This window comes from Pteropus medius, unplaced genomic scaffold (assembly GCF_902729225.1).
Source record: "Pteropus medius unplaced genomic scaffold, Ma_sr-lr_union100, whole genome shotgun sequence".
NCBI lineage: Eukaryota > Metazoa > Chordata > Mammalia > Chiroptera > Pteropodidae > Pteropus > Pteropus medius.
The window spans coordinates 3,053,485-3,071,060 of record NW_024356397.1 but is presented as its reverse complement, the minus strand read 5'-3'; the positions used below and the strand labels follow the sequence as shown (position 1 = coordinate 3,071,060).

Here is a 17,576-nt window from a genome sequence, read left to right as displayed (position 1 = left end):
CACCCAAGATGGATCTTCCCAATTTTTGACAGTAAAAATGACAGGATTGCATTTCCCTGCTGTGGCACAGGAAGACTGACTAGGTCGTGTAAGAGTCAGAAAGGGGTCTGTGTTCTCCCAAGGGGCTATGGTCTCACAACCCCAATGGCCACAATAATATTGGTTTAGCTTATGGCAAGTGCTTTGGCCTTCTCTGGGACACATATATAACTGTACTTGTTGAATACCTCTTTCTTTGTCCTCCCTGCCACAACCATACCAGGGGCCAGATAAAAAATTAGCTCCTGGACCTCTAGGCAAGTCATCACTTATAAAATTAAATTTCTTTCCTAATATATCACACAAATCCACATGAAATGTAGGCTGGTACATAGTCTGGTTTACTAATATGGGGATGCCTGTTTCTGATTTAATTAATTCCCATTTAGCCTGTTGAGGTTGATGAGGGTTCCCTTTTACATTATTGATAACAATTAACCCAATTATAATTATTCCCCCGAGAGTCTTATCTTGAGTGGATCCTCTGTGGGTGTTGCCTTCCATTTCTCTGTCTCCGGGGGAGGTTGAGCTGTCTTAAGGCGGGTATGGTGAATCCAATGTCTTTTTCCTGCAACTTTGACAGCCGTTGGTGTGGTCAGGATTACTGGAAACGGACCATCCCACCGGGGCTCTAGGCTAGCAGGCTGGATCTTCTTTATTCACACCCAATCGCCTGGATGATGTGGGTGAGGCTGTGATGTCCCCGGAGTCGGTCTAGCAGCTTTAATTAAGCCCTTGACTTGATTTTGGGTTTGTTGTAAGGCCTGTAGAGACTTAAGGAGACTTGTATTATTACTCATTGTAACCTTTTCAATTCCAATTTTAGGGAGTAAAGGGGGAGGTCTCCCAAACATTATTTCATAAGGGGAAATTCCCATAATATATGGAGTACACCGGGCCCGTAACAAAGCAAAAGGCAGAAGGCTCACCCAATTCTCCCCAGTTTCCAGCTTAAATTTAGTTAAAGTTTCCTTAAGTGTTCTATTCATCCTTTCTACTTGTCCTGAACTCTGAGGTCTGTAAATACAATGTAATTTCCAATTAATCCCTAATACCTTAGCTAACATTTGACTTGTTTGGGCAATGAATGCCGGGCCATTGTCGGACCCCAATGATAAGGGCAGGCCAAATCTCAGAACTATCTCTGATACTAATTTCTTAGCTACTACTTGTGGAGTTTCATGCTTAGTGGGATAGGCCTCAGTCCATCCAGAGTATGTGTCAATAAAAACTAATAGGTACTTAAATCCAAAAGTTCCAGGTGTAACTTCTATAAAATCAAGCTCCCAGTGCTCTCCAGGTCTCTTTCCCCTGAGTCTCACTCCTTGTTCCGTGGAGGTCCTTCCTTAGTCTACTTGTGCATATACTGCACACCTATTAGCCACGTCCTTGGCTAAATTTCCAGTCCTGGAACATAATAATCCCTTTTCAATAGTTCAATTAACTTGGTTCCTCCTAGATGGGTGGACTGGTGTGTTAAGTCTATTAAGGTCTTTCCCAAAGCCTGAGGAAGGAGCGATCTTCTATCAGGGAGCATTCTCCATTCTTGTTTTCCCTCTTTTTTTTTTCTTTCTTTTTTTTTTCCAGTCTTTCACTTAATTCCAAGTCAAACGGGGTATACTCAGGCCTTTCTTCGAAGGCTGGGGGAGGCTTTAAAGGCAAGATGTCTCTGGGCCCCACTGGTTTTCTGGCAGCATCCTTTGCTATCTGATCTGCAAAGGAATTTCCTTGCGCTACCTCAGTCTCTGCATTTTGGTGTCCAGGACAATGAATTATGGCTACTCTTTTTGGTAGCCAAATGGCTTCTAACAGGGCTAAGATCTCTTCCCTATTTTTAATTTCTTTGCCTCCTGATGTTAAAAGTCCTCTTTCCTTATATAAAGCTCCATGTATGTGGGCAGTAGCAAAGGCATATCTACTGTCAGTATAGATGTTTACAGTTTTATCCTTTCCCCACCGTAAAGCTTGTGTTAGAGCAGTAAGTTCAGCCCTCTGTGCTGATGTCCCATGGCTTAGGGCCTGTGCCTATATCACATCCCTGACTGTTACTATGGCTGCCCCAGCATACCTTACTCCGTCGGATACAAAACTGCTTCCATTGGTAAATAATACCGCATCCGGATTAGGCCACGGCTCATCCTTCAAGTCTGGCCGTAGTCCAGTTACCTGCTCAAGGTGCTGAACACAGTGATGCAATGGAGCCTGCGGGTCATCATCCGGGAGCAGCGTGGCAGGGTTCAGGGCTGCAGTTTTCAAAAACTGGGTCTGTGGGGGAATAAGCAACAGTACCTGGTACTGAGTAATCCGGGCGTTGGAAATCCATCTTTCAGGAGGGCTGCGCAGCATGGCTTCAACTGCATGTGGAGCCACAATTTCAATATTTTGGCCCAAGGTCAATTTTAAAGCGTCTTTGGTCAATATAGCAGTAGCAGCTAGTGCTCTCAGGCAACTAGGCCTTCCTCCAGCCACCAGATCTAGTCTCTTTGAGAGATATGCCACTCATTGCTTAAATAGTGGCTTTTAATTTCTGGAGCAAATCTCTTCCGAGCAAAGGAAAGGGACATTCAGGCATAACTAAAAAGGAATGTGTGATGGTTCCCTTTCCCAAGTCAGTAATTTTTGCCTGTGTCCTTGGGTATGCCTTCCCTTTCCCAGTGGCTCCTTGAATTACAGTCTTTTCTTTGGATAACAGACCAGCAGTTTCTGTTAAAACTGAGTAAGTTGCACCAGTATCAGCTAAAAAGTTCACAGGTTTGCCCCCTACTTGCAAAGTTACCTTGGGCTCTTGGGGGGCTCATTAGATAAGAGCCCTGATGCCCTTATTCATCTTCCAAAAGAATGAGGGGCCTTTTTTCTTCTGACCTCCTGGTTGCTCCTTTTCAGGGCACTCATTCTTCCAATGTCCTTTCTTTTTGCAAATAGCACATTGGTCTCTTCCTAGCCTAGGTTTTCTATTTTGGCCTTCTTCGTTGCTAGGTCCCCCTCTATGGTTAGGGTTTTTTTTTTCCAAGGAGGTCGGTTTCCTTGTTGTCCCACAAACATGACCTTTTGCACACCGTCCCTATTGTTAAAGACCTTCTGAGCTATTTCTAATAATTTGGATAAATTTTCTCCCTCAAAACCTTCCAATCTCTGTAACTTCTTTCTAATGTCAGGGGCCGACTGGCTAACAAAGGCCAAATTAATGGCTCTTCTATTGTTGGGGTCCTCCGGGTCAATAGGTGTATATAAGCGGTAAGACTCTAATAGTCTTTCCAAGAATGCTGCAGGTGACTCGTCCTTAGTCTGAATTACTTCACTTACCTTGGACAGATTTATTGGTCTACGTGCAGCAGCCCGGAGTCCCTGTAGCAGAAACTGGCGATACCTTAGGAGAGCCTCCTTACCTTGATCTGTATTTGGATCCCACTGGGGACGTTGAGTCGGAAACACAGCCTGTAACCTGGTTAAGTCTGCTGTGGGCTGCCCATTTGGGTCTGTTACTCCTCTAGCCGCCTCCTGCAAAATTCTTTCCTTTTCTTCAGTAGTGAATAAGACCTGTAAGAGCTGTTGGCAATCATCCCAAGTGGGCTGATGGGTAAAGAAAATAGACTTCTAAAAGGGAGGTTAGTCCTTGTGGTTTCTCTGAAAAGGATGGCGTTTGCAATTTCCAATTATATAAATCACTAGTACTGAATGGCGAGTAGATGACAGTAGGCTCACCGCCACCTCCTGGAATCACCTTCAATGGGGCTTGAACAGATACTGGCTCTTTTCAGGGAGGTTGAATCAGGGGAAGGTGGCCTACGACCCCTAGACCGGGTTACAGGAGGTCCCGGTCCCTCCGGAGGAGGACGTCTACCCCCATTTCCATTATAGGGTGGCGGATACCAGTCATCCTCCGAGGGAGGTCCCTGCAACACCGGTGGGGGCTTCTTAAAACCCTGGGGTATGGCTGCCATTACAGTAACGGGTGCACGACTGCAATTCTGTAAGTATTTAGGGGCATCAGAAACAACATCAATCCAAACATCAACATAAGGAATTTGGTCGGGATGCCCAGGTTTTCCATAAATCACACTTCGAACCCGGAATGCAGTCTGCATGTTAAATGATCCCTCGGAGGGCCATCCTACTCCGAAGGTCGGCCAATCTAATTGACAAAAGCGCTGCAAATCAAAAGGGGTTACTGAAGCACCATAGGCCCTTGCCCTACGACGAAAATCTTTAAAGTTGTTAAGCATGCACTGTAACGGAGTTAGTTTGCCCTGTGATTGTCCCATAGTTCCACAATAAAGCACACGAAGCAAAACAAAACAAGACAGACACAGACTAACAAACCAGAACAGGACTGAGAAAACTGTCGTCACAGTCTCAGTCGACCGCCGACTTACTTGTCGCGTCCGACGTCCGCACGGTCCCTGGGCCCCCTACCAGAAACTGCCTCAGCACTCCCAGGATCGTGCTCCGCAAAGCGAGAAACCACAGGCGGCGGGCTAGGGCAAGTGCCCTAGAGGCCTCCCCAACCGCAAATGGTCCAACGCCCTGGTGCACTGATCAATTTTCCCACAACGAGAAGATCTCGCTGGGGCCTCCAAATGTTGTGTCCAGAATAACCAGACCCAACTTGAGTGCTCTTAATCAGGAGACAGTTTATTAGCCGGCGGCTGTCCTTGCAAAGGAGCAGCCTCGAAATGCCAAGATACAAGGTTTTAATTATTCTTTAACCCTTTCACATTTCAGCAGGCCATTACAGTGATGTCAACACAAGAGACTTCCAAACCTGTTAATTTGAGCCAAACTGACCACCATTGTGTGAAGTTTCTTGTATGCATTTGGAATTAAGGAGAGAACTTAAGGAAGATTACTGAAGGTGAGAGAAAGCAAGGTACATAGTCAATAAGATTATGTGCTCCCTTGAGGGGGTTTATGCCTTGGAGGGGTCTAGAAAAGAAGACTCTGGCATTTCAAAGGTTTGCTAACTTCCATGCACAAGAACAATGGACAGAGCTTGCTTAAAAACCTGTTACTGAGAAAATTACAGCCTGGAGCTTGACTACTGACCATGACCTGCTCCTTAGGAATTTATGATCAGATCACCCTAAGAGGTTACTTTCAGTTAGATTTATTACAGGCCCCTTTTTGTCCACAGTGAGGTTGTAGAGAAACCAAGTTTCTCATACCCTATAAAACTGACACAAATGCCTGGAGAGCAACATGATGATATTCACTCAAGTTGAAAATGCAAATATCATTTGATCCAGAAAGTTTACTGCCTTAGAGCAGTGTTTTTCAATCCATTAAGGGTTATGAAATCTATTGAGTGGGTCATGTCCAGCATTTCGTAATAGGAAATATACAAACTGGGTTTGGATATAAAATATATTTCTTACTATGAGTTATGGTTAAGAAAAAAAATCTGAAAACACTGCGTGTTTCTTAAAAGAAACTTTTATACATAAGAACAAGGAGATACCTTTGAGAGTGTTCCCTAAAATGTACTGTATGTAATAATGAAACATTGAAAGTAATATAAATGTCTATCAGTAGCAAATAAACAAATTAGAGTGTATTCATGTGATGGAACACCACACAGCAGCTATAACTAGTGAACTTGATCTACATCATCACTTGGATGAATGCTGAAAACAAATTTGAGGGAAACAAAACAGAAAAATGCCACATGAAACCAAATATATGAATTTTTAAAACATTAAAAAATACCATATGCTATTTGTTTATGTACATACAGCTTTATATATATTCAAAGATATATATGCAAAGTATTAAAAATGGAGTGATATAAAGATGCCACCTAAAGAAAAAAGGTAAATGGGATATAGGAGAAAATAGGTATGATATTATTTATCGATTTTGGGTAGTGGATACATAGATGAATGTTATAGTTTTGTTTGTTCTTTTCCTTTTAAAATATTTTAATACAGTAGAAAAAATAAATGCAATTAAGTTTTAACCTTGCTCAGAATTCTGAGTATCAAATTACAATCCATTAGTTATTAAAAGTCTTTCATTCTGGGATTTTATTTCAGTGCCTTGGGAAGAATAACCTGCCCCAAACCAGCCCGTCAAACTCAATGAATTAGTATCTAAAGATGGCAAATCATTGCAATTATTATGTCTACTGGTAAGAGATTTATCTTTCCCTGAAGTTTCCAGTCTTTCTAATCTTTGTACATACTGTTCCCTCTTCCCAGAAAGCCGTTCCTCGTAGTACTTGTCTGCCAGTCTCCAATTTATCCACTATGATCTAGTTCAAATCTGACTTCGCTTCATCTGGATTTACCACCACTGCCACCACCAGAATTTATCAATTTACTATTCCTTCAACTCTCACTGTACCTTGGACATATTTCTGTTACAGCACCTATCACATGATTATTTTTGAATGTCAATCTTCTCTACTAAACCTCTGAGCTTTTTGAGGGAAAGGCCTGCCTCTATTTGCCTTTATTTTCCTGGAACCTAGCAGAATGGCTACAGAGCAGGCCCTCAAATGTTTGCCAAATAAACAACAAATGTTGATGACAAGCTAAATGACATATGGGTTTGGGGAGCTTAAATCTGGTTCCTGTTTATTGCACCACAAATCTGGGACCACTTAAAGATGGTCTTCATTTTGGGGCAGTCTGGTGGTTCTTTGCTATCTCTGGTCCAGATCCTTAAAAAAAACCTTATTGATATATCATTAACCTCCAGTCTCTTCCCATCGCAATGCATTCTAACTCCAGTCTGATTTTTACAAACATCACCTTCATATTGTCATTCCCTTGGACAAAATGCAGACTCCCTAATATCTTTCAAATCAAATCAAGTTCTCTAATCTTCACACCTGAGGCCCCGAAACAAATCTAATCTTCACATAAGGCCCCTCCAAGGGTCCTGCCTCACTGTAGAATTCCAAACAATCTCTCAACAATTTTGTAATGTAAACTATACTGGGTAGGGCTGGAATTTTTATCTGTGTAACCTCTGATTTATCCCAAGCAAAGAGAACAATGCTGTGTCTGGGAGAGATGCTCAATAATTATGGAATTAGTGAATAAATGAACCATTTATTTAGTTACTTATCAGTGAATAAGAGAAGATAAAATATAAAGCAACTTCCTGAGGAATTATTTTGAGAGAAAAAATGTTACCTTAGATTCAGGTAAATAAGGTATTTATTCATTTAATAAATACTTAATTAGTACCTCTTGCGCCAGGGAGTGTGCTAGGGACTAGAAATACAGTGAGCTTAGAATCAAATGGGGAACAGAGTCATTAAATGTATAGTGCCACAGGTAACTAACTATGATCATTTTAGGTACTCTGAAGGGTAAGTATAGTTAGCTACAAAATGAGTAACAGGAAACTAAGTCTGTGGGATTAAGAAAGAGTTACCCGTAACAATGCTGTTTACATACAGTGCAGCGGTAATTCATGTGCCCAGACTGTCTGCCCAGACTGACTCGAATCTTGAGTAGGTTATTTAACCTCACTTTCCTCATTTATAAAGTTGAGCTAACAACAGTATCGACCTCTTGAAGTTAAGTGAGGTTAAATGACTTGATACACATAAAGCACTAAGAACAATCGTGGCACATAGTACCTGCTCAATAAATATTGGCTATTATTAGCATTTCAGCTGGAACCTGAAAGACAAGCTAAGAGGAAGGGAAGTGGGAGGGAAGAAACTCCAAGCAAAGAGCAATATGTGCAAAAGCCCAGGGACATAAAGTTTCTTGGCCTACAGCAGAACTGAAAGGCCAATATTTCTTAGTATAGAAAGCTAAGGGGAAAGAGACGCCATGAGATATGAGATGAGGCTGGGAAAGCAGGCCAGGTTAAGGAGTCTGAACTTTATTCTAGGAGTCAGAGGAAACTTGAAAGATTTATAAAGGGGAATAACAAGCTAAGATTTGTAATTTTAGAAAGTTTTCTCTGGCTATAGCATGGAGAACTGGCTGTAGAAAGGCCAAAATAGATGACAGGGAAACCAGTAAGGTTGGTACTTCAGTAGTCTAGATCAGAGGCTTGTAGCTTAGACTAGGGTAGTGGCACAGAAGAGAGAACAAAATGACTGAAGTAATAGAAGAACCAACAAAACTTAGTGTAAGCTGGGGTGAGGGGCATTAAACAATAAACAAATATCTGAATTCCTGTGTTCCTGTCATCTTGTTTTACTGCACGAAATGCCTTTCCTCTATTCCATTCTTCCAGGCACAGTTCCTTCCAATCTCCTCCACAAAACTCCTATTTGCCTTTCACTTTTCCTGGAGTGTTCTAGAATTTTAGGGCTGAACAGTCTTGAGAGACATAGTTGTTGAGAGGACTTAGGAATTGCCTGAAGACAGTCAGGCAATTTTTAGTCAATTTTGTATCCCACCCACCCCATCTTCCTAGCACTTACAGAGAGTCACTCACTTACTGAACTTTTCCTTTGACTACATGAGTGGTACAATCATAAACAGCCTAAGCTAATATAAAACTGCGACCCATAAAGCGTTATACAGATGTGGGAGCTTTCACAACCATTTTCTTCTTGCATCTTCACAGAACTGTTATAAAATAGGTACTATTATAAAGGAAATAAGCTCGAGAGCTAAAGTGACATGTCTAAGGTCACATATACATTAAAGGAAATGGCAGTGCTAAGATTTGAACCTAGATCTCCTGGTTCCAAATGGGATGCTCTACTACCTCCACGGAGGGTAAATATTCATATGTACTCAAGAAAACTGTTAACTCTTGGAGGCAGCTAAGTGCCACTTCTGGGAATCCTTCCCAGTTTCAGTTATTAATTTATTCAAAATGTTTACTAGCACCTACTACGTGCCAAGTATGGCACCTAGTGTTGGGGGTTGGGTATAGCAGTGACTAAGACAAGATGCTTGCTCTAGTTCAGGGAACCGGCCAAACAAGGAAACGAATGTATAAAACGACGGAAGTGGTAAGTGCTGTAAAGAAAACAAACAGGGTGATAGGAGAAAATGTGTGTGTTTTGGTCAGAGGCCTTTCAGGAAAGTGACATTCGAGACCCGAGTTTGGGCTTGAGGAAGCGCTTAACGAAAGACATTTTCCCACAAACCTAATCTGAGAAACGCCGACCAAAGTTAAAAGCGGACTTAGTTCGCACAGGTGCCGCTCCCAGGCCTCCAACCTTCGCCGCTGGACCGCGCGACTGGCAATGGATAGTTCCCGGCCTAGCCTGCCGCCACCACTAGAGGGCGCGACGGGCCCTCCCAGTCCCTTGGGAAGCGCCGTGGGCCTCGGCGCTGCTAAAGAAACAGCCCGCATCTACCGCTTCAAGGCCCCCGAAGACTGGCACACCGACAAAGGGCAAGGGCGGCGCTAGGGACTCGCGAGGGGTCACTGAGACCTCAAAAAGAGGACGTCCTCAAGATCACAAACCCTACCATTGGCACAAGCCTTCGCCCCCCGGGGATAGCCCGCTTCCGGCGCTTTTAAACAAGGAAGTGCTGTCTGCTTCCAATCACAGTCTTGCTTTCACACTTAATCTTCAGCCTTGGTTCCCGCGCCGCGTTAGCGCGGGGCAAGCGGTCTATGGTGACCAATAGGCTCTCAGGAGAGGCCGCATGCGTGGTCGAAAGGACGCGACGTACGGTGAACCTTGACCTGAAGAGAGCCTCTTCTCCCCCTCCCTCGCGGTGAAGATGGCGCTTTCCAGGGTGTGCTGGGCTCGGACTGCTCTATGGGTTTCGACGGTCACCCCTGGATCTTATGTCAACCGGAGGCTGCAGCTTGTTCGCTATGGACTGGCCTGGGGGGACCCTCGGTGAGGTGCCTGGAGAGAGAATAGCATTTTTGACGTTCAGGCCCTTCCAGTGTCTCATCCTTGCTTGCATGCTGTCTCTTAGTTTTCAGGGTTCCACGCCCTGGCCTATGGGTTTTTATTCTTCTGCTCAGAAATCGCACCCCGGTCTCCGCTAGTGACCTGGCTTCCTGATCCTCTCAACTGAGTGTCCCTTGTAGTTTGAATTTCCCACGTGTCCTGAGTTTATCTGTCAGCCTGCCTTTTTTGGCTCAGCTTTTACCGATATTTACCTCGATCCCACCTGTCTGGCTTATCCTGCTGCTCTGGCCTCAGGCCTTGTGCACTCTCCAGGCTCATACCACTCCTTGACTTCCTTTCTGCCTGGCCTCTCTCTTATCTGTCTGATTTGTTTTTCTCAGTCTGATTGCTTATCTCTTCTTGATTCCAAGGTTTTCCTTGGTTTTTGGAAGTTTCAAGTCTTAGTATACATTCTCTGAGGCCTGTGTTTTACATTAGGGACACCAGATGCGAAGGGGTTTCCAGGACTGATTTCCAGATAGTCTCTTTGATCTTCCTTGTAGGTCTTCAAAGCTTCACCTTTCTCCAAAGGCAGATGTGAAGAGCTTAATCTCTTATGTGGTGACCAAGACAAAAGTGATTAATGGGAAATACCACCGTTTTTTGGGTCGTCATTTCCCCCGCTTCTATATCCTGTACACAACTTTCATGAAAGGTAAAAACAAAACAAATAGAAAGTGCTAGAGTCAGCTCTTGGGCAATGTCAGAGAGTTAGGATAAGTAAGATAATAATTTGCAGGTTTTGCTATGGGAGTGTGAGCTGGGATGTCTTATTTTTCTTAAATACTTGAGCATGAAACTAATTCTTACAAGTTAGCACTTCTCGAGGATGTTCCTAGAAAGGTATAATGAGAAACAACTTCTGACAATACCCAGGGGGAGTATAGGTGTTTTTGCATTTTTCTTAACCATACACCTGATTCTTCGTCATGTACAGACCTGCCTTGTGATTTATCAGTTGACTTGGCCCAAAAGAAAATATTGTTTCATGCTTATCACAAATCTATCCTAAGTAGCATGTTGTGGAAATAGTGCTACAGTACTTGGTTTCTGAATGTTTCGGTTCAAATCAAAACTCTGCTAGTTATTAGGAGAATGTATAGTGTCAAGTGTCTACTCCGGAGCCAGACTCAAATCCTGGCTTGTCACTGGCTGTGTGATTGGACTAGTAACTTAACCTCTCTATCCCTTGGTTTTCTTATCTGTAAATTGGGGATAATAATGGGACCTACCTATTGACCACATGGTTGTGAAGATTAAATAAAGCAACACATGTAAAGTATTTAAAGCCTTGTTCATAGTAAATGCTCAATAAATGTAGCTATAACTATTTCTATACTCTACACTTTTATCATAACACCAATTACAATAAACTACCACATTGTCAGCTCTGAGTATTATAATTATTACTAGCTCCATGGCCTTGCAAAATAGCTCATGCTTACTTGTAAAGTGGAGATAAGAATGGCTGCCTGTCTGCTCCCACGTTTATAACTAGGATCAAATGAGAAAAGGGTCTGAAAGCATTTTGGATAGTTTGTTTTTAAGCATTTTATTATGGAAAATTTTAAACATACCTAAAAGTAGAGAAAGTAATAAATTGAACTTCCATGTACTCATCTTCACTTCAGCAATTAACTTGTGGCCTCCAATCTTATTTCATTTATACACATGCCTTCTCCAATATTATTTTGAAGTCAACCTAGACATTATATCATTTCATTCATAAATAGGAAAGCATTTTTAAAAACTAAAGTTCTAGATAAATAAGAATTATAGAATGAAGAGAAAAATCGTATTATAGAAAAGAAATACATTGAATTAACAGTAATTAACAAAGTGTTCTAGAAAGGAGATAAGCTAATATATGGTTGGGAAATACATAGGGTTAGTTGAGCAAGATATCTTGAGATTAGGGAGCTTTGAATTTTTATTTTAAAAAGAGAATGAGTATTGAACCAGAAAAAGGAGACCATTCCATAGCAGATCACAGAAGGGCCTCATAGCTAGAAGAAAAGTGATGTGCTGGGGGAAAAAAAGGATGACAAAGAGATAAAGGTTGGCCACACAAGAGTTTCAAATGACCTAGTTTTAAGCTTTGATTGAGAGTAGTATTGGGGAGGGACAAGTGTGTGTGTTGTGAGTGAACATGGAGTAGGAAGCTGTGGTAAGATTCAAACTGGGGTAACATCACACTCTGTCCTCTACTTTAATGAGGCAGGATTGCAGATGTTATGGGCTGATGCCAAAAAGGCTAGAAGAATAAAGACAAATATGTGGAAGCACAATATAAAGTTTCATCAACTTTCATACCGGGAGATGGAGCATTTGAGACAGGTATGGGCTGGGGTCAGATATCCAGAAGTTCATGGTGAGGTGATTAAAGTTAACCAAGATCTCAAGTTGTTTTCTCTCCTATCTTGTTCACCACTGATTAGGCTTTTGCCCTTTACCGCGAGATCAAAGTATTGAACTGAGAGCATCAGATTATTTTTCAGAACTGAGTTCTTTCAGAGTTGTAGCTCTCCAAAGCAGAGCTCACTAGAGTTTCTGGCACACACACTTTCTGAATAAAAGTTGAAAACGCTCAAATCCAATTCATGTTTGAACATATGAAAATCTGCAAGGATCCAAAAGGCAGTAGGAAAGCAGTATTTGGTGGTGACTTGTTGGGTACTTTTGAAACAGAGTATACCGATCTAGGATCCATTCTGCAGATCAGGAAGAATTCAGAGGGATTTGGTATAATGTCAGGCCCTGTACTAGACGTTATTTGGAATATAAAATTGAAAAATCAGGGCTTCTGTCCTCCAGGAACTTACCAAATAGAGGTAGATAGAAATAACCTTGATCCTTTACTGGCCTTTAATAGACGTTCACTACACAGTGGGGTGGAGGGATTGTCCATTGTATTAAGAACTTACTTGGATTAAAACTCCATCTGTGTTTGTTTCTGCTTAGTTCCGTCGAGACGTCACCAAGTGTCTTTTCCTAGGTATTATTTCCATTCCACCCTTTGCCAACTACCTGGTCTTCTTGCTAATGTGAGTATAGACTTTTGTCTATATACCAGCATATTGGAGATATATAGATTTTTAAAAATTAATATTTTAAGAACTTTCCATTTCAGAAGCTAGGTAGATGTTATCAAACTTCATGTTCCAATCTTTTCATTGGCCCAAGGTTCATAAAAGCCACTCAGTAACACCTAGGTTACTGGGATAGCTGTAAGTATAGGTGACTTAAACTCTCCCTGTCTGGTGTTTTAGCAGAGATGGCTGGAAGACTGGAACTGCCAACCAGTGTGGCCTTAATGTGGTAGCCTCGGGTAATGGGACTTCTCAAATGGCAGCTCAGGGCTCCAAGAGTGAGTGTGACCTTAGAGGTCACAAAGACTCACCTCTCTCGTATTGGTTAAGTCAGTCACCCAGATTTTAAAAAGGGTCATAGATCTCACTTCTCAATAAGAGGAGTGCCAGAGAATTTGTAGCCTTGTTTTACCACCATACATGAATTAAAAGCAAATTTACCTTTTCCATTTTGTGTACTCATAAGGACTGTACTACTGTTTGAGGTTGTCAATATCACATACGGTATCCAGCTCTGTCCAAAATATGTTCTTTATATGCTTTAGTTCAAAAGGAGTCATTTTATCTGATTGCTACATGCGAGGCTCCTCCTAGCTTCCTCCTACTGCTTCCTAGCACATAATCTCAGTAATGTTGCTTAAATTGTGCTTCAGTGTATCTTCAAACATTGGTCTGATACTCATTTGCAAAAAAAGAACAGTGAGGTAGGGAAACAGTGTCTCATCTCTTCCTAGTATTATGTTTGCCAAGTGCTTTCTTTGCTCACTTTGAAAGATGCCAGTTTCAGCAAGTGACTCTGTGATTCCTTTTCCTTTCAGGTACCTGTTTCCTAGACAACTACTGATCAAACATTTCTGGACTGCCAAGCAACAGATTGATTTCTTAGATATCTATCATACTCTCCGGAAGCAGTCCCACCCAGAAATTCTTTGTTATTTAGAAAAAATTATCCCTCTCATTTCTGATGCAGGACTCCGGTGGCATGTGACAGAGTTGTGCACCAAGGTATTCCTCCAGTTAACCCTTCCTACAAACTAGGAATCTTGTTAGATCCAGTTTGCACTAAAACTAGGTGAGAGGGCTAGTCAAGACATTGATAACATCTACCAATCTCTTAACTTTCTCAGCTACAGCGTGGTACCCATCCAGCAATACATGACATCCTGGCTCTGAGAGAGTGTTTCTCTAATCATCCTCTGAGTATGAACCAACTCCATGCTTTGCAACTGGTGAGAGCAGTTTGAAGTTTTTTCTTTTCCACAGCCTCACCTTCCTTCCATTCCGGGCTTTGCTTGTAGTAATACAATGTTGACTTTCTTCTATATTGTGTCACAGAAAGCCTTGAGTCGAGCCATGCTTCTCACACCTTATCTGCCTTCTTTCTTGTTGAGACACCGTTTAAAGGCTCATACCACTGTGATTCACCAACTGGACAAGGCTTTGGCAAAGTTGGGGATTGGCCAGCTGACTGCTCAGGAAGTGAGATCGGTAAGAGCTGGATTACAGTATCAGCCTCACTCTTTGGTGGGCTCTTGAGTTCATGGGGCTGGGAGCCTCACTCTTTGGTGGGCTCTTGAGTTCATGGGGCTAGAGAGCCCCTAGTCTTGTTTATAGCAAAACTCAAGCTTTTTATTCTCCTACCTCGTTTCTAGATCTTTTTTTCACAGTGAACTTAACTAGTGGGAAGGAACTTCCCACAGTAATTTTGGTTTGTTTCTTCTGGCCCTTCAGAAATCAAGGACAATACACTTTAGATCTACTGTTTTAGATTATATAGGCATCTTTGCTTGTCATCTTGTTCGTCATAGTTCAGATTGCCATAGTGAAAGGTTTCTTGGGATGAGGTTGTAACTTATTTAAAGGAGATTTTGGATTATTTGTGGTGTGGGTTTACACTTCCTTGGCATAGTGGCTCTATGATTATTAAGGATCATTTTCCTTCCGAGTGTTACAGGCTTGTTATCTTCGTGGTCTGAATTCTACCCATATTGCTGAAGAGAGGTGTCGAACTTGGCTCGGAGAATGGCTACAGATTTCCTGCAGTCTGAAAGGTAAGACAAATCCCTATGGTCATGCCACTAAAATACAAGTCATTTTTGTATTTTATTCTAAGATTATTTTGGAGTTAATTATTGAATACTGTGAGACCCTTGTCTAACATATATGTCTAATTGAAAGGGCACAAACTCATTTGCCTAAAGGGGCTAAGCAGGTAATGATACAAGACAAGATGAAATAGTGGGGATTGTGGGAGCATGAGGAGTGCATGCTTGTCTGAAGCAGTTTCTCAACCTTGGCACTACTGATGCTTTGTTTTAAGGGCCTGTCCTCTGCCTTATAAGATGTTTAACGATATCCCTGGCTCTACCCACTAGATGTCAGTGGTACCCTTTCTCCCCAGTGCTGACAACCAAAAATGTTTCCAGACGTTGCCAGATGTCTGGTTTGGTGGGGAGAACAGAAATGTCTCAGTTAAGAAGCTTTGGTCTAAAGGCATTCAGATTCAAAACAAAAACATTCAGTTGACTAAAAATAGTATCTAAGGGTACGTATTAGGCCTGTGGGTCTCCTGTTTGGAACCTTTAGCTAGACCTTGATGTTTCCTAAACTGTGACTATCAGGGTATGCCTACTAATGTCCTTGGAGCTGAAAAATGTCCCCAGATGACTAGCTTCTACCAGAAGAATCTAGAAGGGTGACATTGGTGTTTAGTACCATTACTGTCTTTGAATTTTCTCCTGCTATCACAGGAGAGTCAAGAAATGAGGATGAGTAGATAGGACTGTGTGGTGGAAGGAAAGGACATTATACATGCAAAGACTGGAACGAAGCAGGTGAACTTGAGAACAATAGCCTCTTAATGTCACACCTTCCCGAAGGTGGCTTCCCACCTCTAGTTTCAAGCCCTGGGCACTAGGGTAGTTAGAAGGCAAACTGTTCCTTGGCCAAACCAATAACATTGATGGTGTTTTCAGAAGCTGAGCTGTCCCTCTTGCTACACAACGTGTTCCTGCTTTCCACCAACTACATTGGGACAAGGCGCTGAGTGCACATGGAGCAGATGGCATTGTCCTGCAGTCACACAATACAGCAGCATCGGACCAAACGGCACTTGTCAGTAATCTGTGTGCAGTTAGATGTGTGTAAGGCAGAGGAGGGGGTGCCACAGGCTTTATAATGTGGTACCCATGTGGGAGCTGGAACTAAAACAAACCCTCACCAGAGATGGCCCATGTGTGGTGTCATCCCAACTTCCTTGGAATTAGCTGTAGCTGGCAGCAGCCCCTGTACAAGGCTTTGACTGTGATATGTTAAGTTCGGATCCTAGGAAGTGAGCTCTTGCCCCCGGTGGGAATCCTCATCGTTTGGCCCAGGACTTACCACTGCCATATTCTTTTTCAGCTATGATTTTGTTAAAAGCAGTTTCCGGCTGCTGAGGTGAACAGTACTACTTAAACTGGAGCATTTACATGCATGTACTTCAGTGTTCTCCTCAACCCTTTGAGAGGACCAAAATTAGTGATTTTTCTTGTCCCCCTCACTGGGCTGGCTAACTACTCCCTTTCTTTTTCAAATCCTTTGTCTTTTTTTTTTTTTTTTTTTTTTTTTTTTTTTTTTGGTGAATGACTTACGAGGACATTCTAATGGAAAAGATAAAAGAAACTACAAGTGATTCTTGACCCCTGCCCCAGTGTTTACAGCCTTCACACCCTGGTCTTAATTTCTGGGCTGTACTACAACCCTGTGGGTCTTAAACTCTTTGCTACCTCCACTGTGTTGCAGCCATCTAACTGTAACTGACAATGGCTGCCTTCTTTAGGCCATGGAGCAAACCTGTAAGGCACTAATTACTACTCAACCCAGGAGAGGAGAGGTCTGCATCCAGATAGTAAGGTGGGTTTAGCTTTCGTCTGTGTATGTACATCAGTGACCTGTAGTTAACTTATTGTAAATGCATGAAGCACTGTTTTTAAACCCAAGTAAAAACTGCCTGAAATCAGCCGCTGGAAATTACTTATGTGTACTCTAATTATTTTGCTAAGGCTCTGAGACTAACGTAAACTAACTAATGGGGAGGGTAATTGGCTGGAGTAGAACTTTCTGATGGGATGGAAGTTATGAAGTGATTTGAAGTTGATCCTCTTGCTCGATTTTAAATGACTAGGAATAAAGCATTTCATATATATATTATATAATATATATATTATATAATATATATTAATATATACATCTCATATACATAATATATGATATATATGAGATATATATATTATATATATATTATATATATTATATATATATATATATATATATATATATATATATATATATATGAATGAGTAATGGAATTAGAAAATGGGCCCCAAGAGGAGGGACTACAGACAGTTTAGAAAAGCTCCAACAGGGCAGGAAGCCCCATCAAGGCCTGTTTCAGTTGAAGAGGTGCATAAGGGCATATAATGCAAGTCAAGCTTTTGGTGCTCCAAAGAGAACATTCTATTTTTCCACCATAAAAGATTTCTATTGTTAGCATTCATTCCTAACTGATCTCATTAGTTTTGTATACAATACTAGAGAAACATCCCTTTCCTAACAAGTAACTGAATTTTGTGGCC

At 41.9% G+C, this 17,576-nt stretch overlaps 1 protein-coding gene across 8 annotated transcripts; it reads left to right on the top strand.

Moving 5' to 3' along the window:
- Nucleotides 1–9,652: 9,652 nt before the first annotated feature.
- Nucleotides 9,653–16,974, top strand: LETMD1 (LETM1 domain containing 1). 8 transcript variants are annotated; one of them, XR_005652641.1, is made up of 9 exons: nucleotides 9,653–9,814; nucleotides 10,375–10,526; nucleotides 12,093–12,208; nucleotides 12,833–12,915; nucleotides 13,779–13,965; nucleotides 14,088–14,189; nucleotides 14,352–14,448; nucleotides 14,915–15,011; nucleotides 15,936–16,974. XR_005652641.1 is itself a non-coding variant. In XM_039862139.1 (9 exons), exons 1-9 carry the CDS (start codon nucleotides 9,693–9,695, stop codon nucleotides 16,004–16,006), a joined length of 1,083 nt encoding a protein of 360 aa, XP_039718073.1. In that variant the 5' UTR covers nucleotides 9,653–9,692; the 3' UTR covers nucleotides 16,007–16,184. The 8 variants fall into 8 exon arrangements, 7 of the variants coding, with proteins under 7 accessions (XP_039718073.1, XP_039718076.1, XP_039718079.1 ...); XM_039862139.1 differs by having other exon boundaries at nucleotides 14,296–14,448; nucleotides 15,936–16,184; XM_039862140.1 differs by having other exon boundaries at nucleotides 9,662–9,819; nucleotides 14,296–14,448; nucleotides 15,936–16,184.
- The last annotated feature ends 602 nt before the right edge of the window (nucleotides 16,975–17,576 follow it).